This window comes from Xenopus tropicalis, chromosome 8, assembly GCF_000004195.4.
Source record: "Xenopus tropicalis strain Nigerian chromosome 8, UCB_Xtro_10.0, whole genome shotgun sequence".
Lineage (NCBI taxonomy): Eukaryota > Metazoa > Chordata > Amphibia > Anura > Pipidae > Xenopus > Xenopus tropicalis.
The window spans coordinates 62996943-63022439 of NC_030684.2; the positions used below are offsets into that span (position 1 = coordinate 62996943).

General features: G+C 37.5%; 1 protein-coding gene across 1 annotated transcript in view; it reads left to right on the forward strand.

Annotated features, from left to right (window-relative positions):
• Positions 1 to 5409: 5409 nt before the first annotated feature.
• chm (choroideremia (Rab escort protein 1)) overlaps positions 5410 to 25497 on the forward strand; it is an 82151-nt gene continuing 62063 nt past the window's right edge. Inside the window, exons 1-4 of the mRNA XM_002938547.5 lie at positions 5410 to 5503; positions 21121 to 21187; positions 24484 to 24556; positions 24713 to 24834. Coding sequence (XP_002938593.1) covers positions 5455 to 5503; positions 21121 to 21187; positions 24484 to 24556; positions 24713 to 24834 — 311 coding nt within the window. The 5' untranslated portion in view covers positions 5410 to 5454. The remainder of the gene's footprint in view (positions 5504 to 21120; positions 21188 to 24483; positions 24557 to 24712; positions 24835 to 25497) is intronic.

Consider the following 25497-nt stretch of genomic DNA (forward strand, 5'->3'; position numbering starts at 1 on the left):
GTGCGAACTTTGCGAACCCCATAGACTTCAATGGGAAGGCGAACTTTAAAACCTAGAAAAGCCATTTCTGGCCAGAAAACTGATTTTAAAGTTGTTTAAAGGGTGCCACGACCTGGACAGTGGCATGCAGGAGGGGGATCAAGGGCAAAAAGTTCTCTGAAAAATACGTTGTTGACACAGCGTTGCGTTTTGTGCTGTAAAGGGCAGAAATCACACTACATTTCTAAACTTGTGTAATAAACTGCTTTTACAAGGACTATTGGGTTACAGCAGATGAGATCAGCAGGAGAGCTGTCCCCAGCAGCTACATACAGAGCAGTAGAAAGTAGATTACTAGTCAGCAAAGCTACCTAAACTGTCCCTCAAACCCCTGCACAGCTCTCTCCCTATGCTAACTCATCAAGCACACACAGGCAAAATGTAAAATGGCTGCTGGGCTTCGGTTTATATATGGAAGGGAGTGGTCCGGGGGTGGTCCAGGAGGGAGAGTTGCCTGATTGGCTGCCATGTATCTGCTGGCTCTGGGGTGAGAGGTCAAAATTTGGCTCCAGCTAAGGCGAACCCAAAATTGCAAACATCGCTAAAAGTTCGCGAACTTGCGAACTTGCGAACACCCGATTTTCATGCGAATTAGTTCGCCCGCGAACAGTTCGCTACATCTCTACTGGTGAACTGCATCGCTTTAGTGCTCTAGATTGTCTTGTTTGTGACTATATTGTAGTAGGTGATCTTCACTATATCTTGAGCAAAATATAATTTCGACCGTTTTTATTTTAGTTACACTGCTAATATGTTGGTGGCACTATCAATAAGAGATCTGCTGCATGAAGCAGTTTTGTAGAGTAATATCTACATAACTGTATGGCATTGTAACTTCTGATGCACATTTAAATGAGGAACTTCCAAACAAAACCTCTTATACTAGCAATTATGCTTTGCCACACCATTTCTGCATGCAGTTTGTATAGAGACATGTCTAAGTAATTAATTGGTAACTTAGATTAGTTTTGGGTTTTATGATTACACTAAGATAAAGTGAAAAATTGAGCAGCAATCTATCTTTAATGACTCAATATCATAATATTTCCATTTTCTCATTTAAAAAAAAAAGAAATTAAAATGAAAATGGAGTCTGATGATGATTTTATGACTTAAGTTTCATCTACACTTATTTCCTGTACAGTTTAATTTATTAACACAGCAAAACATTAACCTATTCATTCTGGATTGCAACAAACCTTGGATAAGAAAAAACACAATAATAACATATTAATAACCTATGTATTTATTAGACTTTTAATCAATAGTTTCTGATTTCAGAAGTTGTCCAATGTATTTAATATGCATATCCATTAGACATTAATAAGAAGTACTGACTTGTCTTAAGTGAATTATGTCTCATTACAATTTTAAATACAATTGCTTTATGCTAATAAACAGGAACAACATAGTTATTTTTAAGTACACATCCCATTAATAATAACAGTATCAGGCACAGCAGCAAACTGATGGGTTATGTTTTAACATAGTCATAATGCACCTGATGTGATCATTTGCTGCAGACATTTTCCTGTATATTCTTAAAAACAGGCTTTACCCAAAATAAGCAGCATTTTGATTTAAAGAGGTAATGTGCAAAGTATGCCTTAATGGCTACATCTTTAAACTTTGAAGATATATGTATATATCCAAACCCTCAAAAGCTCTAAACACCCCTTTTAAATATGAGACCCTTGACAATGCTGTCAAATTTCATATTGGAATACAGGAAACTTCTACAATTTCAACTTTAGGCTAGGATCCTTCTATAAGTATGATGTAGGGCTTGCTTGAAATATGGGTCAAATCTAGCTAAAAAAGGGTGGCATCAGAAAGAAAGAGCCATCTAATTTAGGTGCTATCATTTAAGAAATATATAAAAAGAATTAACTGTTGGTGAAAACTTTCAATCCAGTATACTGATCAATACTATATAGAATTAATTTTGGAGCCAATGAGTATGGAATGGACAATATATATGTATGTTGACTCTCCTCACTTCCTCTATTTTCATTTACCCTGGACTTTTCTCAAGCCGAATGAGTGATACAAATAGTAGAATTTCAAAGGGTCCCTGGGGGTGGAATTATTTGTCCCACCCCTTCAAGACATAATAGAATCATTATTTATTATACCAAAGCAGCTCTGTAACACGTTAACTAGGAAAGACATTTCAGGACTAAACACAGAATACAAAGGGATTGTATTTAAAATGCCATTTAATAAATATATTCCCCTTGTAAGCAAGAAAAAATGTGGAAACATAAGGCCATTATTGATTGATAGACAGGTTAGCATTGAGGTTCAGGCAAGCTAATGTGCATTTCTGCAAAGAGTAATCCCTATTAATTTTTTCAATTATGTAAATAGTAAAAAAATTATGCGAGAATAGTGGGACTCTTAATATCAGAGGGAGGTAAACTGGTTGATGAGAGCAGTGAAAAACATATAGCCAAACAGATTTACAAATTTCTAATATGGTGCCATTATTCAAAAAGGGATCCCGTTTTCAGCCTAAAAAAACTAATGGTCTGTTAATTTGACTTTGGTTGTGGGTAAGCTTTTGGATGGGTGGTAAGGGATAAGATACTGAAATACGCTTCAAATACTATTTAATGGTTTTTCATGAAATAGATGCGGAAAAGAGTAAAAACCTTAACTATGATGTAGTACTTGTCCTGATCTACTTGCTAAAGGCATTTGATACGATACCACACAGATTTCTTAGAACAAGGAAAAGAAGAATTAAGAGGGCAATAAGAACACCAAGGGATGAAATTATGAGACAGAAGGACAACTAAGTGATGCAGGTTCTGTAAAATAAGAATAATAATGCACATAGCAACCTGTAAGTGGCAAATTTTAAGATGAAGGATAGACATATATCTATTATCATGTGAATTAAAATATATATTCCCAAGAAAAGTTGCTTGCAAATTGGTATTTAAGAACCTACCTAAACCTACCTAATGTTTAGCTGATTTGGTACTATGTGCTTCAGCTCATAGGAGACAAATGACTTGCACAGGGCCCCAACATTTCTGATGGCAGCCCTGAGTGCTATCTAAATAGTGTACACAGAAGTGTACACTAAACAGTGTACACAGCAATCTGAGAAAAAAATGTACTTAATTTTTTCGTATTGAGCAATTGTAAAAACGGCGGAAAAACCAATCCGATTTTTTCGCGACGGCGACGAAAAAGTAAAAACACGTTCGGACGCGTGGATTAGTAAATCTGCCCCTAGGTGTCCAGTCCTGAAAGAAGTGCATCCTCAAGTCCAGGGTGTGTTCATGCACCCTGTACTTTGTACCGTAGTCATCAACAAAATAAATTGGCTTCATGGCAAAAAGAAGCAAGTATAGAGCAGTGAGTAAAAACACAAGTACCTTCGTATATAGCATTTAAATGCATGCAATTTTGCGCTTTGCATTTATTCATGTTTTCAATAATGATCCAATTCATCTTCTGTGTATGCATTCCACAATAAATTGATTAGGTTAGGGCTACCCAGAAAAAAATATTTTCAAGTTTGCTTGGATTTTAGCCAGCAAGCCTTAGGGTGAAGACACACAGGGCAATTAATTGCCACAACGCTTTGCCACAAAATTTGCGAAACTACAAGAAAATTCGCAAAACCACACGAAAATTTGTGAAAACGTATTTGTCGCGAAACATTTTGTTGCCCCCCCTTCTTTTTTGCCGCCCCGCACTTTTTTTTTTTGGTTGCGCCTTTTTTTACATGACACGCCTAATTTGACATGACCGCAAAGGTTTTTTAGATCATGTTGATGTTGTTTTTTGCTGATACAAGCAATTGTTACTTGAAATTCCTAAACCTAACTGTTTTGCCAACCTGACTGTCCCTTCTTAACCTTTCAGATATAGCTTCTAATACTAATGAACCGTTGCTGCACAAATATGTCAACCCCCTTATAGAGGAACATAGGGGAACCGATACATAATGCAAAAGCAACAGGCAAATACTTTTATAGTAAAATGATAAAGCATATGCAAAGACAATGTTATGATAAAACATTGACAAAAAAATAAATAAATTCACTTGGTGTCAGTAGTACACTCATCCAAGGTAAAGAACACAAATGCTATATAATAAACTGTTATGGCTCATTTAAAGTTTTTTCTATGAATATTTTAATGACAAGGTTACTGATGGCTTGACATGTAGCACTAAAATCACATTGAGGCAATCAATATTTTTTATATTGTACATCAGGCACCTGTTGTCCACAAACGTGGGTTTTATGGTTATTCTTCTCCAGGACAATCAGTATAGTTTATATAGCTTCAAAAGACAAAAGGTGGCAACCCTAGGTGGAAGGAGTGGTGTTAAGTAGCATGCAGGAACATTATTGTAGTTACTAGGTCCCTGCTAAAGAACACATCTTTATGACAGAAACATGGCAGGCATGAGAGTTCAGCTGTCACTTTTTCTTCAGCGCAAGTTATTTCGCCTCTTCTCCAGTTTTTTTTTTTTACTAGGGTGGCTTGTCACAAGACCCCTGTTTTTGATAATACATGCACTTGCATAGATACAAAATTATTTAGAAAAAAGGGAACAAATGTGTAATGATCAATCCCTCTCTCTTTTGCATGCTTGTGTATTTAATTTGGCAAGGTCAGTTGTGCTTCAATTGCATTGTTCTAGCCTAGGAGTGCTTCCCCCCCCCCACAACTTTTAGCAGCTTTTTACTTTCATAACTTGTTCAAGTAATATTTGTAGCCACTGGTATTAATAGAGCAGAAAGATAAGGCAGAATGGTTGTGGGTTTTTTTTTTTAGAGAAGTTGGCAAGAATGACAAAAGCGAAATGGCAAAGTTTGTTACATTTTTGGTTACCCACTGCAGCCAATAAGCAGGATGTATTATAGAATGTATTATTATTAGAAAGTATTATTTGATATATTAGTATAGAAAAAGTCTGATTATAAATTATCGTTCAATATGTTAGTGTATTTGCTGCTCAGTAAACGATGATCCCTTTTTTAATTTATTTTATACGTTTTTTTATTTTTTTAAATTTTTGAACAACAAAATACAAGTTTTTTACTGTACAGTGTGAGCTCTGTAAGCGCTTTAAATATGTTTATCCCAAAAAATAAAAAGGATAAGCACTAAGTAAAAAAAAAAAAGAGATAGCGTCTGTGTAATTTCAACATAACATGACACGACAAAACAGTCAGTGAAGGGGAAACTTGCGTGGCTCAAGTTCTTAAAATATTGATCACAGGTGAATGAGTGCATTTTATTTTCAGAAAAAGTTAGTTACTAGGAACAGTTCGAGTATTTGCCCGGAACAAGTATGGTTTCCTTAACTTGTTCCGTATTGGCAAAAACGTATTGGTCGTCACATCCGGAAAACTCCTGTCACATGACAACCATTCTCTTGTCAGGATGGCGGATGATCTGCCTACGGAGTTTGATGTTGTCATCCTCGGGACTGGTATGGTTGAATGTTTATTGTGGTGCGCGGAGCAGTGGCGGGAGGTGGGCATAGAATGTAGGACTTGAGGCCATTTAGTGCTTGAATTACAGCCTGTTCTGTGGATGTGGGCTCAGCAGCTGGTTGGACCTGGCTCAGCCCTGTGTATTGTCCCGATAATAGTCAAATGGTTTTGATGTTGTTATATGGTATCTCGGATACACTTTGCATTTTGTTAAGGACAAGGTTCTAAAAGAGATTGGTAAGCGCTCATTCAGTTTATTAACATGTAGCCCAGGTTATCAATTTATACTGTTACAGGACTTTCTAACAAGTGATGCTTTAAAGGGCATGTATGCCTAAACATAAAATACACTTTCTTTGATTTTGCAAGTAAAAAATTATAAGTCTTAAGCCACTTCTTCAATATATATCAATGTAAATTCATATATAATGAAAATATAGATGTTTTAATATTAGGGGTCAGTGAAAATGGAAGCAGCATCTGTCTGTTCTTTGCCAGACAAGTATCTATTTCCCACAATGCCTTGCACATTTCCTCTATTAAAGGCCTGTTGATGACACAGCTTGCAGTGCATTGTGGGAATTGGAGTCATGACTGGAGTAGAGCTGATTACTGATACAATTTTGCAGTGCTATGAGTAATCAGTAAAAAGGAGAGTTGGTTATTTGTAACAGACAGAAACCAGTCTAATTTAATTTACAAATAACAGTAAATCACTAAAAAAATGTATTAATGGGTATTGAAAAGTTACTTAACATTATATTTTCTTTTAATATGTGAATAATATTTTGGATGAAGATTACTTTTAAATATTATCTTGAGGTATTTTAACTGAATCTGTTTCACATTTTATTTCATAAAAATGTTGTATATATTCTAATTAACTGAAGAAAAAAAAATTACTGTTTCAACACAGTTCAAGATTGGCTTAAAGGCCAAGTAACACCGGAAAATAAAGGCCTTTGTATGGCTTTAAATAGAATGTACTATTAACTTTCAATTAAAAATGTGCACGTTTGCTTCTTAAGCCCTAACAGAATCAATTTTTACATATATTCTATATACAATTATTGATATATATGTATATGTACATGCAAGTAATAACAATCTTAATTCAGTAGGAGAGGAAGGGGATTTTACAATCCATATTCTATCATATATTTAGGATGTGGTTTGTATAAGGACAGAAGTTAATTACAAGGGACAAGCAAACCCCAAATCACTGGTGAAATGCTGACACTGTGATAGAAGTTTCCCCAAGGCATAAGTGCATCATTTTGTGACCATCTTTGGTCTGGGGAAAACTTAGAGATTGAATTCAGTGGTGGTGTCTAACGTAATGGCACCCCCGGTCAAGGGGCAGTTAACCTTTAAATTAACTTTTTGTATGATATAGACAGGGATGTTCCGAGACCGTTTGCAATTGGGTTTAATTTTTTATTTTGTGTGATTATTTAGCTTTTTGTCAGCAGCTCTCCAGTTTGGAATTTTAGCAGCTTTTACTTTCTAGCATCCAATCTGTTCTAGCAGCCAGGCAGTGGTTTGAATGAGGGACTGGATGATGTATAGTAGAAGACCTGAGTAAAAGTTAATAAAATAAATAACAATACACTAATAGTCTTGCAGAGCAATTTTTTTATTTTTTGGGCCCTGGGAGTCAAGAATATGATATGCTGTAACATATGTAAACTAGCGGGATCCACGACAGACACTTTCTTGGCTTTAAGGCAGTTTATTTGTACAAGGGTGCCCATGTCAGCATACAAAACAAATCATAAAAGCAAATCCTGCCCTCTGGGTGCTACCTTCACACATTAGATTAGTTCCCTCACTAACCTGGGCCCCTTGTGGACAACCAGTAAGAAAACACAAATGTTGGGGTCAACCCTGTACTCACAACACTTCTGGGGAATTAGCTCAGCCTCCTGGCTTTCCTTTCAGCTCCTTAGATCCTCAGTCTCTTGGTAGCTTTCTCAAGTCTGGGCTCCCTCTGCTTCTTGCAGCGGCAGGAAGCACCCCCAGCCCCTCTGGGAGTCCTAACACAGAGAGGTGTTGGTGCATGCTATTTAAAAAGTTAGAATCCAAAAGAATATTATACTTGTCAAAGTGTGTTGGGCGGGCAGTATACATACAGACGCAAACATATAAGAAAATGTTAAAAAAATATTTCTTAAAGAAGTAACTTGTTTTTCTAGTTACAAGATTTTTCACTTAAGATTTGCAATTTACATTAAATAAAACAGTACTGAGTAAGACATATTTCCTGTAAAGCCCTTAATTTTGATTCCATTCGATCCATTGTCTAGAAAATAATTATCAAGAAACTCCAAAACACGAGAATAACATATCCTAAATCTTCCAAATAACAGAACCCTGCTGCGACAAATCTCTGTTGTGGTGGGGCGACTAATCTCCCTGCAATGCCATCCCACTGGCTAGAATGTAAGTCACCGGTGGGATGGTATAAGCTGCGCTGCGAATTGTCAAAGTCGCGGAAATTTCCTCTCAAGGCGACTTCAGCAAATAGCGGCACCGCAAGTTCAGCTTCTCAATCTACTGCACAAGCTGCATGTGGTGTTTTTAAAAGTTTTGAGGTGAACTGCCCCTTTAGTATCATTACTTCACTGCTTAGGAGTGTTCTCATTTAAAAACACAGGTATGGGTTCTGTTATTTGGAAGATTTAGGATATGTTATTCTCGTGTTTTGGAGTTTCTTGATAATTATTTTCTAGACAATGGATCGAATGGAATCAAAATTAAGGGCTTTACAGGAAATATGTCTTACTCAGTACTGTTTTATTTAATGTAAATTGCAAATCTTAAGTGGAAAATCTTGTAACTAGAAAAACAAGTTACTTCTTTAAGAAATATTTTTTTAACATTTTCTTATATGTTTGCGTCTGTATGTATACTGCCCGCCCAACACACTTTGACAAGTATAATATTCTTTTGGATTCTAACTTTTTAAATAGCATGCACCAACGACCATGTATGTGTATACTGTAAACAGTGAAACCTCAGTTTACCGTCCCCTGATTTTAAGTTTTCCCACTTCTTACACCTTATTTTTGTGGTCCCACCACTGTATAATGCTTTTCCCTGATTTGTCATTTTCCTGGATTTTTTCTGGACCCCTGGGAATGTAAAATGGGCTGTCTACAGTATATCCGAAGAACTAAACATCTAGGACACTGCTTTTGAGCTAATGAGATTTACTTATAGGCCTTCTGATTACTAATATAGATACATGTATGGGACCTGTTATCCAAAATGCTCGGGACCTGGGGTTTTCCGGATAAGGGATCTTACCGTAATTTGGATCTCCATAACTTAAGTCTGTTAAAAAACCATTTCAATATTGAATAAGGCTTGTTTTGCCTCCAATAAGGATTAATTATATCTTAGTTGGGATTAAGTACAAGGTACAGTTTTATTATTACAGAGATAAAGGAAATCATATTTATAAATTAGAATTTTTTGCTTATAATGGTGTTTATGGAAGATGGCCTTTCTGTAATTCGGAACTTTCTGGATAATGGATTTTCGGATAAGGGATCCCATACCTGTACTGAAACACCTGGTTGTGCTTTTGCTGTTTTATCCAAGATGTCCATAAAAGAGTTAAAACACTCACTACCAGTTGGTGGGATACTATTATAGCTTTACCTTGCGTCTCCATGTCTGGACATGTTAAGTCACTGTTATATTTGTGTCTGTATTACCCATCTTCCATTTTTGTTTGCTCGCATCATTTTGTTGTCGAGTTACAATAGAAATAAAATGGTTATAATAGTACACAACCACAACCACTTTAAGATTACAACATATTTTTTTACAGGGTATTACAATAGTACTGGCATTACTTCTGTATGTTATTTTCCTTATATATAACTAAGCTGAAAAAGAGGTACAGGTATCGGACCCCTTATCCGGAAACCCATTATCCAGAAAGCTCCGAATTACGGAAAGCCTGTCTCCCATAGACTCCATTTTAATCAAATAATTCAGAATTTTAAAACTGATTTCCTTTTTCTCTGTAGTAATAAAACAGTACCTTGTAATTAATCTCAACTAAGATATAAATAATCCTTATTGGATGCAAAACAGTCCTATTGGGTTTTATTCATGTTTATTGATTTTTAGCAGACTTAAGGTATAGAGATCCAAATTACGGAAAGACCCCTTATCCGGAATACCCTTGGTCCCGAGCATTCTGGATAACAGGTCCTGTACCTGTACTGTCCCTCTTAGAGCTTGGGGGGCAAAGTGTTCAGAAAAGAATGAGAGTATGCCTTCAAAAAAAAACAAGTTCTATATTTTTGGTGTGATGTTTATTGCGACTGGATGTGTCCTTTTATATGTGTTTTTTTTAAATGAATGAAAGCATTATAAGTAGGTTAATATTATGTGGTAGCAAATGTTCTTGTTTCTGACAATGGCACAGCCAGCTTTGGTAGATGTGTTCTTCCCATGGCTAATTTAGATGGGTGGTAAAAAGCATTGCATTATAATTTATAAAGGCCACTGGTATTTCTCCCATCAATGAAAAATGTAGAAATGATACATCAGGCAAGCAATCTGCACTTAGGTAGAAGAGAAAAAAGAATCTCCATTAATAATTCCTAATAGCACATTAGGGAGTGCTTCAAACTCACTGTACTCATAAAGGAAGATATATTTATCCTCTATAGTTGTCGATAGGCTGTTTATGACTTCAGACTAAGAACTAGTTTCAAGTTAAAACTTATCTTCATTTCAGCAACTGATTTTTCATTTGCCAAAAGTCCATTTTTACACATTGATTTTCAATGATAAAAATAAATGTCTAGCTCTGCAATACAATTTAGCTTAAAAAAAGAGTTGTTTACTGAAACATGTAACTTAAAGACTTTTCATAACTACATTTGCCTTTATTTATGTGGGCATATTGTGGTTTATTTTTAACACCCTAAGTGGGACATCATTTGAGGCAGGTTGTGTTGGTTCACAGTGGGAACAACAGGCAGGCACTTATCCGGACCACAGCACAAGTAGTAGAATGGAAGCACTTTATATTAATGTAAAAGAGTTTAGGTTTTTTACAATATCTCTCTTTAAAATCATGTTGCTAGCCTGGCTAGAGCTGTCCAGCTGGTAACCCTAGGGTGTATGTAACCTTCCAAGAGATCTTTTATGAATAATGAAAGCATTATTAAATTGTTTTTCCTAAAGGGGCGATGTAACCCCTGATGACTTACATCCCTGTCTACCTGTTGCCCTTGCTTTAGTATAGAGGTAGCCTGGCTTAATTAATCTGGTAATGGGAAAAATATTGGATGGTGCTATACAGTACCTTTGCTTGTGTAACAGCCATACTTAACATGAATAAGCATTAATTCATAAAATACACAAAGCCAATCGAATCGGATGTCAACTGTTCTTAAAACATGTCAGAAAATGGCCAGAAAGCTGCATGTTACTCAAAGATGATAGGCTGAAAAACGTATTTCCATATCCCCCTCTTGGGTATTTAGACAACCTCTGAACCTAATCAGACTTATTGTAACAAGTTCCTTTCCACTGTCTAAAAGTAATAGAACTTAACCAAATTTAAGCAAAGAAATCTACATTTCCTTCAGACAAGATACCTACAGTATTCCTTGCACAGTACGATATCCATGGTCAGTTTCCCTGCTCATCCACCAACGTAGATTATTTAAGTGCATAAAATGTCCAACAAGGGCTACACACCACCCATTTACTATACTACTATACCTCTGCTCCCACTCCACAGTTGGTCCTCTCCACCAGGCACTGCACTAGCTATCTGTCATAAACAGAATTCTCTGTAAGGTTCTTTTACTCACAAAACACTTAACCATGTCATACCATTATATATCATCTCTCTAATTACCAAGTACAGGTATGGGATCCCTAATCCGGAAACCTGTTATCCAGAAAGCTCCAAACTACTGAAAGCCCGTCTCCCATAGACTCCATTTTAATCAAATAATTCAGACTTTTCAAACTGATTTCTTTTTCTCTGTAGTTTCTTTGGGTTTAATTAATGTTTTATTGATTTTTTTAGTAGACTTAGGGGCTGATTTACTTACCCACGAACGGGTCGAATGGAGTCCGATTGCGTTTTTTTCGTAATGATCGGTACTTTGCGATTTTTTCGTATGTTTTGCGATTTTTTCGGATTCTTTACGAATTTTTCGGATCCAATACGATTTTTGCGTAAAAACGCGAGTTTTCCTATCCATTACGAAAGTTGCGTAAAAAGTTGCGCATTTTGCGTAGCGTTAAAACTTACGCGAAAAGTTGCGCATTTTTCGTAGCGTTAAGTTTTAACGCTACGAAAAATGCGCAACTTTTCGCGTAAGTTTTAACGCTACGCAAAATGCGCAACTTTTTACGCAACTTTCGTAATGGATACGAAAAACTCGCGTTTTTACGCAAAAATCGTATTGGATCCGAAAAATTCGTACAGAATCCGAAAAAATCGCAAAACATACGAAAAAGTCGCAAAATGTTCGTTTTCAAGTCGGAACTTTTCCAATTCGGGTCGGATTCGTGGGTTAGTAAATCAGCCCCTTAAGGTATGGAGATCCAAATTACAGAAAGACCCCTTATCCAGAATACCCTTGGTCCCGAGCATTCTGGATAATGGGTCCTATACCTGTACTCTCTAGAAGAACCTTTTTTCACATACAAGCTAATTCTTTCCTCCCCACTCATTATTTTTTTCACTCCCTTGCATTGAGCATTTTTCATGTGCTGCGCCTACCCTCAGGAACTCCCATTTTTTGATTAGCCCACCAGAACACCTGCAAAACTCCCAGTGGGCCCAGGTGTCTTCCTGCTTATGTCATTGTCATTTCTTATTTCTGTATGGAAAAAAAGATGAGAAATAGATGAAAAGATACATTATAGCATGTAAAGAAAAGTGGAGAATAAAGAGGTTGAGTGAGCAGAGGAGGAAAAATAATTTGAAGAGTGTCTATATTTTCTTGTCCCTGTCATTCCAGTCCAATGCTGGGAACACCTCATCCCTTAAGACACGCTCCTGGTTTCCAAGCGATCACTTAAATCCTGCCTATTCATCCAAGCAGGGCTGCCATTTTGGAGCAGCAAAATTGTTAGACCACACCCACTTTGGGAGACATGCCCCCAAACAAACCACTCCCTATTTTACAGATAAACCCTTAATGAATATATAAATAAACACAGTGAAAGTTTCATGTATAATATCCTCTGAACTCATAGCAAGATGAACGCAGTGGCAATTCCATATATAATACCACCAGAACGTATAGCAGGATGGCACAGTGGCAATTTAATGTATAACATCCCCCAAACATATATCAGGATGGCACAGTGGCAATTTTATGTATACCATCCCCCAAACATATATCAGGATGGCACAGTGGCAATTTTATGTAGAACACCACCCAAATATATATCAGGATGGCACAGTGGCAATTTTATTTAGAATACATGGCAATTCAATGTATTGTACCCCAGAACCCATAACAGGATGGCAAAAATTGTTTCCAGGGCTTAAAGGAACAGTAACACCAAAAAATGAAAGTGTATAAAAGTAATAACAATATAATGTACTGTTGCCCTGCATTGCTACAACTGGCGTGTTTGCCTCAGAAAGACTGCTATAGTTTATATAAGTTAGCTGCTGTGTTGCCATTCAAAGGAGAAAAAGCACAGGTTACTCAGCAGATAACAGATAAACCCCCATTGTAACCTGTGCCTTTTCACTTTTTTCCAGCTTGAATGGCTGCCCCCATGGCTACACAGCAGCTTATTTATATTGTAGCTTTTCTGTAGCAAAAACATCAGTTTTTTGCAGAGCAATAGCACATTATATTTTAATTACTTTAAAACACCTTAATTTTTTGATGTTACTGTTCCTTTAAAGTTTTGAGCAGAATGAGTAGTAGGGGAAGCTGTGTGGGAAAAGAACATGCAGGCAACTTGCCATTTCAAAGTTCTCAGTTTAGTGACCCCTTTAGGGCACCTATAACTAAAACGGAAACAGTTGTTTTTTTACTTACTAACAATAGTTTTTTTGACTTAAGAACCATTAGGCCCCCTCGGAGCCCTGATAATTTTGTTGTAGGGGGCCTAGTGATTTTTGATGGCAGCTCTGCATTCAAGCATTTAACACAAGCCCTCAGCAACATGACCACTTTCCCTTACTCCATGCTCGCACACTAAGTACTGGTTTTGCATTCAAGTTTGCAAACTGGTTCCCTTCACCATATTCTCTTCTCCCTCTTAGATTGGAAGCTGTCACGGGAATGGCCCTCATCCTTTTATCTCCTAACAATATGCAATTGTAACTGCATCTTTCTGGTGAGATGTTAGTCTGCATATTGAAACTGTTGTGTCTTATATTTGGATCCCCTTATTCTTTAAATTGTTAAAAAATCACTGTCAAGGGGCCAGTGTGGTACCTTTTCTGGACCCCCTCCCTCCCCCTCACAGGCCTCCTGTATAGAGAAGCAGACTCCTACATCCACTGCAAAAATCCCAAAATTATTACAATGTGCTTCTGACACCATGCCTTAAGGCCTTTAAAAAAATTAAAAACCCGATAGGATTGCTTTGCCATCAGCATGGCTTTTTGCTAGCTTTGTTACTGTCATGTACAAGATCCTATCTTACATAGTTACATAGGGTTGAAAAAAGACCAGTGTCCATCAAGTTCAACCCATCCAAGTAAACCCAGCACACCTAACCCACACCTACCAATCTATACACTCACATACATAAACTATAAATACAACCACTAGTACTAACTGTAGATATTAGTATCACAATAGCCTTGGATATTCTGATTGATCAAGAACTCATCCAGGCCCCTCTTAAAGGCATTAACAGAATCTGCCATTACCACATCACTAGGAAGGGCATTCCACAACCTCACTGCCCTCACCGTGAAAAACCACCTACGCTGCTTCAAATGGAAGCTCCTTTCCTCTAATCTAAAGGGGTGACCTCTGGTGCGTTGATTGTTTTTATGGGAAAAAAGAACATCCCCCAACTGCCTATAATCCCCTCTAATGTACTTGTACAGAGTAATCATGTCCCCTCTCAAGCGCCTCTTTTCCAGAGAAAACAACCCCAACCTCGACAGTCTCACCTCATAGTTTAAATCTTCCATCCCCTTTACCAGTTTAGTTACACGTCTCTGCACTTTCTCCAGCTCATTAATATCCTTCTTAAGGACTGGAGCCAAAAACTGCACTGCATACTCAAGGTGAGGCCTTACCAGGGACCTATAAAGGGGCAAAATTATGTTCTCATCCCTTGAGTCAATGCCCTTTTTTATACAAGACAGCACTTTATTTGCTTTAGTAGCCACAGAATGACACTGCCTGGAATTAGACAACTTGTGATCTACAAAAACCCCCAGATCCTTCTCCATTAAGGAAACCCCCAACACACTACCATTCAGTAGATAGTTTGCGTTTATATTATTTCTACCAAAGTGCATAACTTTGCACTTATCAACATTGAACCTCATTTTCCAGTTTGCTGCCCAGTTATCTAATTTTGTCAAATCGCTCTGCAAAGCGGCAGCATCCTGCATGGAACTTATAGTTTTGCACAATTTAGTGTCATCAGCAAAAATAGACACAGTACTGTCTATGCCCACCTCCAGGTCATTAATAAACAAGTTAAACAGCAAAGGCCCAAGGACTGACCCCTGCGGTACTCCACTAACCACACTGGTCCAATTAGAAAATGTTCCATTTACAACCACTCTTTGTACTCTATCCTTCAGCCAGTTCTCTATCCAATTACAAATATTATGTTCTAGGCCAATATTCCTTAATTTGATCATTAACCTTCTGTGAGGTACTGTATCAAACGCTTTAGCAAAGTCCAAGTAGATGACATCAACTGCCATTCCAGCATCAAGGTTCCTGCTCACCTCCTCATAAAAGGCGACTAAATTAGTCTGGCAAGATCTGTTACGCATAAAACCATGCTGGCACAAACTAATAGTATTGTGAACTGCAATGTATTCAAGTACCCTATCCCTTATTACCCCTTCCAAAAGTTTTCCTACTACTGATGTCAGACTAACAGGCCTATAGTTTTCAGGCTGAGAACGGGATCCCTTTTTAAATAACGGCACCACATTAGCAATCCGCCAGTCTCTTGGCACCATGCCAGACCTCAATGAATCCTGAAAAATTAAGTGAAGAGGCTTGGCAATCACAGCGCTCAGCTCATTTAATACCCTGGGATGAATCCCATCCGGCCCTGGACCTTTGTTTACCTTTACATGTTCAAGTCTCTTTTGAATTTCCTCCTGAGTGACCCACGCGTCCGTAGCTAAATTACTAGAACTGGGCATATTACAAGGGAAGCCTTCATTATCTGGCTCCTCAGATGTATAGACAGATGAAAAATAAGAGTTAAAAATTTCAGCTTTTTCCCCGTTTTCATCAACCAACGTACCCCCCCGTGATAATAAAGTTCCCACCCCTTCTTGCTTCATTTTTTTACTATTCACATAATTAAAAAATAATTTTGGATTCTTTTTACTCCTAGCTGCAATATCCCTTTCCATCTCTATTTTAGCTTGCCTGATAGCTTTTTTGCATGCTTTATTTGCTTCCTTGTACCTGATGAAAGTTTCCGCTGTCCCAGCTAACTTGAGTGCCCTAAAAGCACGTTTTTTCTTACCAACCTCGACAATAACACTTTTATTCAGCCATAAAGGTTTTGCTTTGCGATGCCTCTCCTTGCTTACAAGGGGGATATACTGTTGTGTATACCTACAAAGCAATGTTTTAAAGATGTTCCATTTTCCTTCTGTGTCTAACCCCATGAAAAGCCTTTCCCAGTTGACACATTGCAGAGATGCCCTTATACTGGCAAAGTCTGCACGTGACGTTTTAGTTACTCCCTTATAGCGCTGTCTCTGCAGCATTATCTCAAAGGAGACCATGTTGTGATCACTGTTCCCCAAATGCTCACCCACACAAATGTTAGAGATAAGTTCAGCATTATTAGAAATCACCAGGTCCAAAATAGAGTCATTCCTAGTGGGTTCTTGAACCGCCTGAAATAAAAAGTTGTCATTTAGCATATTTACAAACCTACTAGCTCTTTCTGACTTAGCCACCCCATTACTCCAGTCAATGTCCGGATAATTAAAGTCCCCCATAACAACAACTTGACCCAGTTTTGAAGCCTCCTCCATTTGCAACAATAGCTGGGCCTCATCCCCCTCATCTATACGGGGTGGTTTATAGCATACACCAATGATCATTTTCTTTGTGACCTTCAGCCCTACTGAAATTTCTACCCAAAGAGATTCCACGTTTTCATTGGTAATGTCTTTATTACATGGCTTTAAGTCTGACTTTACGTAAAGACAAACCCCTCCACCCTTTTTAATCTCTCTGTCCCTCCTAAAAAGCGTATACCCATTTAAATTCGCAGCCCAGTCGCATTTATCATCCCACCAGGTCTCAGTGATACCTATTAAATCATAATTTTCAATACATGCAATAGCTTGCAGCTCCCCTAATTTACCCGACAAGCTACGCGCATTAGCCAGCATGCAGCGGAGATTATTACTTCTCCCTCTGATGTTTACATTAGCTAAGGGAGAATTAGAGCTAAGGCAATTATGAGACTGCTTTCCTTGTAACGGAAGCTCCTTATCTGATAAACTATATGCCCCCCTAACTCCTCCCCCACAACCCTTTGCTAGTCCCCCTACCCCGTCTACACTAATTTTCCCATGGAATTCTAGCTCACCCACCCCCCCCTTGTCTAGTTTAAACACTCCTCCAACCTCTTAACCATTCTCTCCCCTAGCACAGCAGACCCCCTTCCATTGAGGTGCAATCCGTCAGGGCTGTATAGATTGTACCCCAAGGAAAAGTCAGCCCAGTGCTCTAGGAACCCAAACCCTTCCTTCCTACACCAAGACTTTAGCCACGCATTTAGCTCCCTAAGCTCCCGCTGTCTCCCTAAACTTGCACGTGGCACCGGCAAAATTTCCGAAAAAATAACATTGGAGGACCTTTGCCTAATCTTAGAGCCTAGATCCCTGAACTCACTCTTTAAAGTCCCCCACCTACCGTTCATTTTGTCGTTAGTACCGATATGTACCAAGACAGCCGGGTCATGCCCAGCCCCTCCCAATAATGTGTCAACCCGATCAACCACATGCCGAACCCTGGCACCAGGAAGACAGCAAACTGTCCGGTTGAAGCGATCTGCTTGACAGATTACCCTATCCACTTTCCTAATGATCGAATCCCCTATAACCACCATCTGTTTAGGCCTAGCTCTGCTCTCCTCCCCACCACTACTAGTGAAACTGGTCTCCCGGCTGTTAGAGAGATCAGCCTCACCTAGAACCGCCAATCCAGAGTTCACACTCCCATCTTCTTCACACAATCTGGCAAATCTGTTGGGATGCGCAAACCCTGGAGCAGCCTCCCTTTTCCTTTTCCCCACACTAGATTTTCTAACTGTCACCCAGCTTACTGCCCTATCATCCTTTTGCTGCTCCCCTCTCCCCCTACTATCTGACCCCACTAGTTCTTGTTCAGTTAACAAGAGACCCCTCTCAAGATTGTTGATTGAACGCAGTGTTGCAACGTGTTCCTCTAGGACTCTAACGCGAGCCTCTAAAGTGGCAATTCGCTCACATCCACAACAGAGGTATGCACTTTGGAACTGTTGTTCCACAACTGCATACATGTGGCAGGCTGTGCACTGTGTCAGACCTTCAATGTTGCTACAACTCATCCTCCCAGTTACAAGAACAGTTAAACAAAAGTAGGTGTAAGGACTTGTAGTAAATACCTTGTTTTACCTTGTTTTTAACTCCCTTAGTGTTTAACTCCCTGAGTTTATAACTCCACTTACAGAGTCCCCACTTAAAGAGCAATTACAGAGAAGAAGGAAATTGGTCAAAACCCAAGATTAAACACTAAAAAATAATACGTAAAAGGGTGTTCCTGTATTTTAGAACTCTCTGGATGATGGGTTTCTGAATAATGGATGTCATACTTGTTATGTTCTGAAAAATTAAATTAGAAGAAATGGCACCTTACTAATGTATTAAATATAACGGACCTATAACTTCCAGTATAGTAGGTATTGATGGGTCTGCATTATAGATTCAGAGATTATTGCTGCACCTTGCAGGTCTCAAAGGAAAATAAAAAAGTAGTGTGCATTACCGGGTGTTGTCTCTGCCACCACTACCTGCTGGTAATTCAGTATAATTTCTTTTCCTAAGAAGGAGTTATTCTTTATAAATGCAGTCACAGTAAATTTTCTAGACCTATGCAATTTTCTTTCCTTTCTGATGTTCAGTGGTTATAAATAAGACATGAAATGACTTTCAAGGTAGAATGCAGGAATCCATTTTGAAATGTTCTATAAAGTAGAGAATGATTTATGGTTTCATATGATTTTGGCTGAAAGCACTCGGGCTTTGCCAGGTCATCAGAGGCCTGTCAAGGGAATATTTTATTTATTATTTGATAGGGCAGGACTTGTGTAAGTCGTTTATTTTATGTTTATATTGTAAGTACAGTGGTAGGGGGAAAATCAATTTCTGATTCCAATACAGTTTTGAAAATTTATCACACAAAACAAAAGGAAATCTTACTTGATGAAATTGTAAACTAAAGCAGCAGCAAAGTGTTTTCATTCTTTGCTTTTAAAAAAAATGAATGGCTCCTCGACAGTGGGATTCTGCTATCAGCTTTCTTCACCAAAGCAAGTTAAGGGGGTTGTTCTGGGTAGATTCCTGTCATGTAACATATACAGTAGATCATTTCACAGTTTGGGAAATACTTGTCAGGATTTGAAAGCAGAGTGTGTGATGGTTGTGATTTCATTCCCAGTCTTTGGCAGGTAGGTGTGGAAAGGGAGGACAAATTTCAACATTTCAATCAATTCAAAATCTTGTTTAAAAAAAAAATGTCATCTTTAAGCAACAGCCCGCATGCAAGCAGTGTTTATCGCACTTTCTGGCCTCTTTAGCTGCTGAACATTTGGTTTTATATCCCCCTCAATAATAAGATAACGGATATATACACATAAATTGTCATCTTTGGTTTAGCATTAGGTTCTGACAAATATATTTGATTTTATTGTTTATCTTGTTAATTGAACTCCAAGAGCCAATAGTTATGAATGTAGGGTTATTTCCCATTTGTTGGATTTTATCACATACTTGTAAGTGTTTAAGACTGCAAACAACTGAAGTTGATCCCAAATCCGGAGTATAGGTTAGTCCTACTTCCTTCTCTACACCTTTCAACATTTGAATTAAAAAGGGCCAAGTTAGGCAATATCCTTATCCACCCAGTTGAGAAGCCATGATTTACTGCAAGCTTTTCTGTTATTGCCCCTTGCTGGATGGCTTTATTTCCTCTCAGAGTCATCTTATTGTGCTTTAATTCCCTTACATGAAGCTAGCAGGGAGTATAATTGAGTGGCTAAAGACAGGACATTTGGTTGTGATATTTTATTAACCAAGAATTTTCCAACAGCTATCTACTCAAGCTTGTGTTCTGACTAGCCATCAACTGTACCTTTTACATTTAAAGGAGCAGTTATATCAGTCAGGTGCCTTGCACCCTAAATTTATGGTTCACTGACAGACATGGCATCCTGACAAACAGATGGCATGTCTGTTGGTCAACACTTAAATCAAGACAGAAAGCAGTGGATCATTATTATTTTTGCCACATTTTTACATGTCCTTAAAGGAACAGTAACACCAAAAAATTAAAGAGCTTTAAAGTAATAAAAATATAATGCATTGTTGCCCTGCACTGGTAAAACTGGTGTGTTTGCTACAGTAACACTACTATAATTTATATAATAAGCTGCTGTGTAGCCATGGGGGCAGCCATTCAAGCTGGAAAAAAGGAGACAAGGCACAGGTTACATAGCAGATAACAGATAAGTTCTGTAGAATACAATAGTGTTTTATCTGTTATCTGCTATGTGCCTGTGCCTTTTCTCCTTTGAATGGCTGCCTCCATGGCTACATAAACAGCTTATTTATATAAATTATAGTAGACTTTCTGAAGTAAACACACAACTTTTACCAGTGCAGGGCAGCAGCACATTATATTTTAGTTACTTTTATACACTTTCATTTTTTGGTGTTACTGTTCCTTTAATGGGCCATAAACAGCCCGTGTCATTACAAAAATAGTTGCAAATACCAATGATGAATTTTATATGCTTTAGATTGTAAGCTCTTCAGACCAGAGACGTCCTTTCTCCACAGCTTCTTGTGACATAAGTTGCATTATATATACATACATAAACTCACCCACATAAAATACATTATTTTAGTTATCCTTTTTTTTAACTAAGCATAGACTTAAGACACGGTTTGTATATAACCAGTTGAATAACGGAAAGGTACTCCAGTTTCAACAGAGACATTACTGTCCAGTAATGCCTACCAAACATTCTACTTTTTTTTACTTGACACTTTTGCAACTGAAGTGCTATTTATCACTACTTGATAGTATGTGATACATGCTTTTTGCTTTTTGTATTTAAACAATATTTAATAGAGACTTTGTTTTTTTATATTTCTTAGGCCTACCCGAGTCCATCATTGCTGCTGCATGCACCAGAATTGGACAACGGGTTCTTCATATAGATGCGTAAGTAAATGTAGCTTTGTGCTTAACTGCTGTTACATAAAGAGGCAATAGGGCTTATTTGCTATTTCCCACGCAGTGGGCAAAATACAGTATGGAACTTTTGATGATTAAAATTAATATGGTTTTTCATATAAATATACAGCCATCATACTACACACAAAAAATATGATTTGGATTAGTTACTTATTATTTTTGTCTGAGGTAAATGTGGGAATTTGTTTTGGTTATTGAAAAAGCATCTTTTACTTTTTTTTTTGGTGGCCTCAGTTGCTTATGTTATTTTTTTCAACTTTGTTTTCATCTTCAGCTCAGTTGTCATTCATTTTTTATAATAGTCAGTTTTAAACTGGCAGAATTTATTTGCTTGCACTGTAATTATTTTAGGATTGTTTTAGCAATGCAAGCTCAAAGTTCTCTTTATTACTAAGGACCACAATCTCTTTGGTAAGCTCTCATAGCTCATAACAAGGACAAGGATATATAAAATCACAGCTGTATCTGTCTTTCATAGTTTAGAAATCTCTAAGACAGCAAATAATTGCTCCCCCTATAGATCACTCAACATTTGAGCTAATGCCAGACAGGGCTGATTCTCGGCCTGCAGATAGATATAGGCAGAGAATCAGTCTCTACGTTACCATCAACCTTTCCCTGTGCCTGCATCCAGAGCCATTGCATCGGCCCGGGTGCTGGCACACGGAGTGAATTTTGGTGCCAAAATCACCTGCACACAACAAGCACAATGGCTCCGGGTGCAGGCACAGGGTAAGGTTGATGCCAGCCTGGGGGCTGATCCTCGGCCTATGCTTATCTGCAGGCCGATAATCAGTCCTGTCTGGCATTAGCCTTATGCTGGGACTTTTATATTATATAAGAGTTTAAACATCTTTAACAATGTTTGGTTGAACTCTTGTTTTCTTGTAACACTTTTTATAACTCCACAGTCGTGTAATTAATGTCTGTGTACATATGTGGTATTGATAACGAGGCTACATTTAGATCTTTTCTAAAGTATCTAGAAGTGAAGTGGTCAATTATGAAGCACTGAGTGGTACCTGTGTTGATTTATGTGTACCATTCGAGTCTTGCCATCAGCAGCAGCTAATCTTATTCAAAATAGGAACATGATTGCCTGGCTGTCATAAATTCCTACAGACTGATTTGAAACTAAAGTTAGCTACTGCCAAATTGTAATTGAAGGAGGCCCATCTCTCTGTGCCAGCTATCTGTCTCAATAAATGTAGTCTGTGGTTCTTTTCACAAAGCCACATTTGCCGTAGATATTAATGAGATGTTGACATGTGAAATTTCAAGGATAGACATTAAGTGATTTAGAAAAGTAATTTGCAATTCAAAATGTCTAGGTCTGCACGCAGTCATATTCAGTGCAGTTAACAGAAAACTCATGGAGGGAATTTGATTGTGTATTATTATTTCCTATTAATCTAGTTCCCACAGTAATTTGTTCATTTGGTCAGCAAATTCCTTTGAACTCGTAGCTTTCATTGTGTGTGACTTATAGAAGAATTTCCATTTTCAAAGCAAATAGATAGTGTTTTTTGGGTTTTTTTTTGCATTTTGCTTCTTTTCATTAGTGACTACTGTTATTCTTGACTGTGTGAAGTTGTTTAAACATTACTTCTTTTGTTTGTAGATTTACTTAAAAAAAAAAGAACATGGGCAAAAGATTGTAAATGCAATTAATATAGGTTTAATATAAATACCTACCTAATCTATAAGTATGTTGGGGTGTGGGCACCAATTTACTGAGCTGGGAGCAAGGTTTTCATTAAAATCACCGTATCCTGGGGTCATAATGGAGTATTCATAGGATGTTATAAGAATGGAAAGAAAGAGAGGTCAGTAGATTACCCCTTTTAGGCTATTGACCTCTGCACCCCCTATCTAAAGCTTAGAGGTTAGGGGTCAGTGATAACATTCAATGTCCAGTTTTTCATTATGGGCAAATGACAAAAGCAATGTATCATTCCCAATGTAATGTAATTTTTGCCCATCATTACCTCTTAAATGATTGAGCTGTAAAACTTTAATGTGGCCCCTGACTATGCAGAAGAGCTTTGCCTTAAATTATATTGGTGAGGATGGTGCATTACAATATTTTTAGTAAAAGAAACATACCCAGATATTAATTTGTGCAGCTAGCATGGTACTGCAGCTCAATACAGAAGGGCTGTCTGTCGGCAATCACTGCTTTAAGGTTATGTTTACCCTCAGGAGGAAAAATTTAAATTTAATAGACATAAATTAACATATTTTGTTTTAATTATTATTATTAATAATGGTTTTCCTTTTTACATAATGTTAAACCTACCTCCTAGGCCATTATGAAGCTATCAAAATTACCAAGGGTTTGTGTTGTCTGAAAGAAGGTTTCAAGGAAAAAATTATTCATCTATGAAATTGTTTAATATGCCACCTTTGACAGAAGGTACAGTGGTATGCGTTTCAGTTTTTCAGTCATTCCAGTCTATTGCATTGTTTGGCCTGGAGCTCACTTTATCAGAATGACTAGACATACAGAACTGTAGGATTATGGTGCATATGCAATTGGCATACATCACCCTCCATCTCTTTATGCTATGTCCATGTGTTGCTCCCAATAACCTCAAAGCAGAGTACAGCCTCCATAACAGTGGTTCCCAAACAGTGGGATTCCAGTTCGGATGGCTTGGAGCACTTGCAGTGACTTTTCTAGATACGCCTGAAAGCTTAGCTCAAAGGTCAGTTGGGGTGAGATTTGACATGAATATATATTTGCTGTCCTTGATACTCTTGAAACTGTGACTGACTGACTAACTGACTTATGCATTTATAATATCTTTTATATGTACTCATTTCATCAGCTAAGGGGGGCCCTGACTTAAATGTTGGATCGTCGAGAGAGAGGTGAACTTAAAAAGTTTTTGATCAACAACATGCTTCATAGAGAAACATCATGTTTTGTGTCTTGGGATAAGGAGCACTGCTGTCCCTTTAAATTCAGTAAATGATCCTATGTTTTCACTCATATAATTCCTTCTCTAACATTTAGGTACAGGCAAACTGAGACACACTGAGAAATATACCTATGCTACTATCAGGCCAAGAATCATAACCATTAATCTAAACTTGGTTGAGTGATTCATTTTAAGTAATTCTTTTCTCTTTAAATTTATAATTCCTTTGTACTTTTTTCATACAAATCTTTGTTGTAACTAACACTGTTTGACAGTTTGGAATTAATAGCAAAGTGCATTTTTATGAGATCCTTTTAACACCCTGTTATTTTTTTCCAGGAGGAATTACTATGGTGGGAATTGGGCCAGCTTTACATTTTCAGGGTTACAGACCTGGATTGAAAACTGTAAGGTAAATTGCTGGTTATTTATGGCACCTTAGTATGTTTGCTCAGCAATGACAACTCGACTCTGCTATTGTATTTTACCTTGCATTAAGTACTGTGTATAATTCTGACCTCTACCACAATTGCTAATTGAGAAAGACCTTTTTGTGATTGCTTCCCAGCAAGAACTGAACACTGAATTAGCTGCAGCATGTAAGGGTCAAGCCTTAGACAATGAAGAAATAATTCCATTCAACAAGAGAAACCAAACTATTCAGAACATTGAGGTCTTCTGTTACTCCAGGTAAAAGATGTCTTACTGCATTCTTTCTGACTGATTTCAGTTTAATCTTATTTAACTGCAATAGCAGGGGGTGGTACTAATTTATTAAAGGGGTAGTTCACCTTATTTTTCTACTACTCATTTAAGTTTAACCAACTCGTTGCTAGGGTTCAGTTAACCCTTGCTACAGACATTCTAAACTGCTGAACAAAAAGCCAAGTCATTTAAAAGTCACAAAATATAAAAATATGAAGATTTGAAGAAAAAAAAAAAATCAGTCAGCAGTTTGCTTTGAACTGGCCTATTTATGTGCAATAGTGAATGCACAAATAATATGAACAAACTTTTTACATCAACAGTATAGGCCTATATTCACATTTACTATAAAAAGCACAATAAATCAGACTTACATTGAAAAACCCTTAGTTGCAGTCTTTGTGAAGCTTTGAGATAAGGAGCAGCTCATTATACAGAGGTCTTTTCCATGCTCAGCTTGGCAGACAGAAAGTGAAAGTGTTTTCATTGTTTTGTGCAAGAAATAAAAACAAAATATATTTCTTAAGTAAAAATAGGCACAAAGTATTTGTGGGTGCGTTTCCTGGATATTTTATATCTCATGTTCATGCATTTTACACCAAAATGTTGTCCCACTTTTATTAGAAATGGCTGTTTGCCCTCTGATGT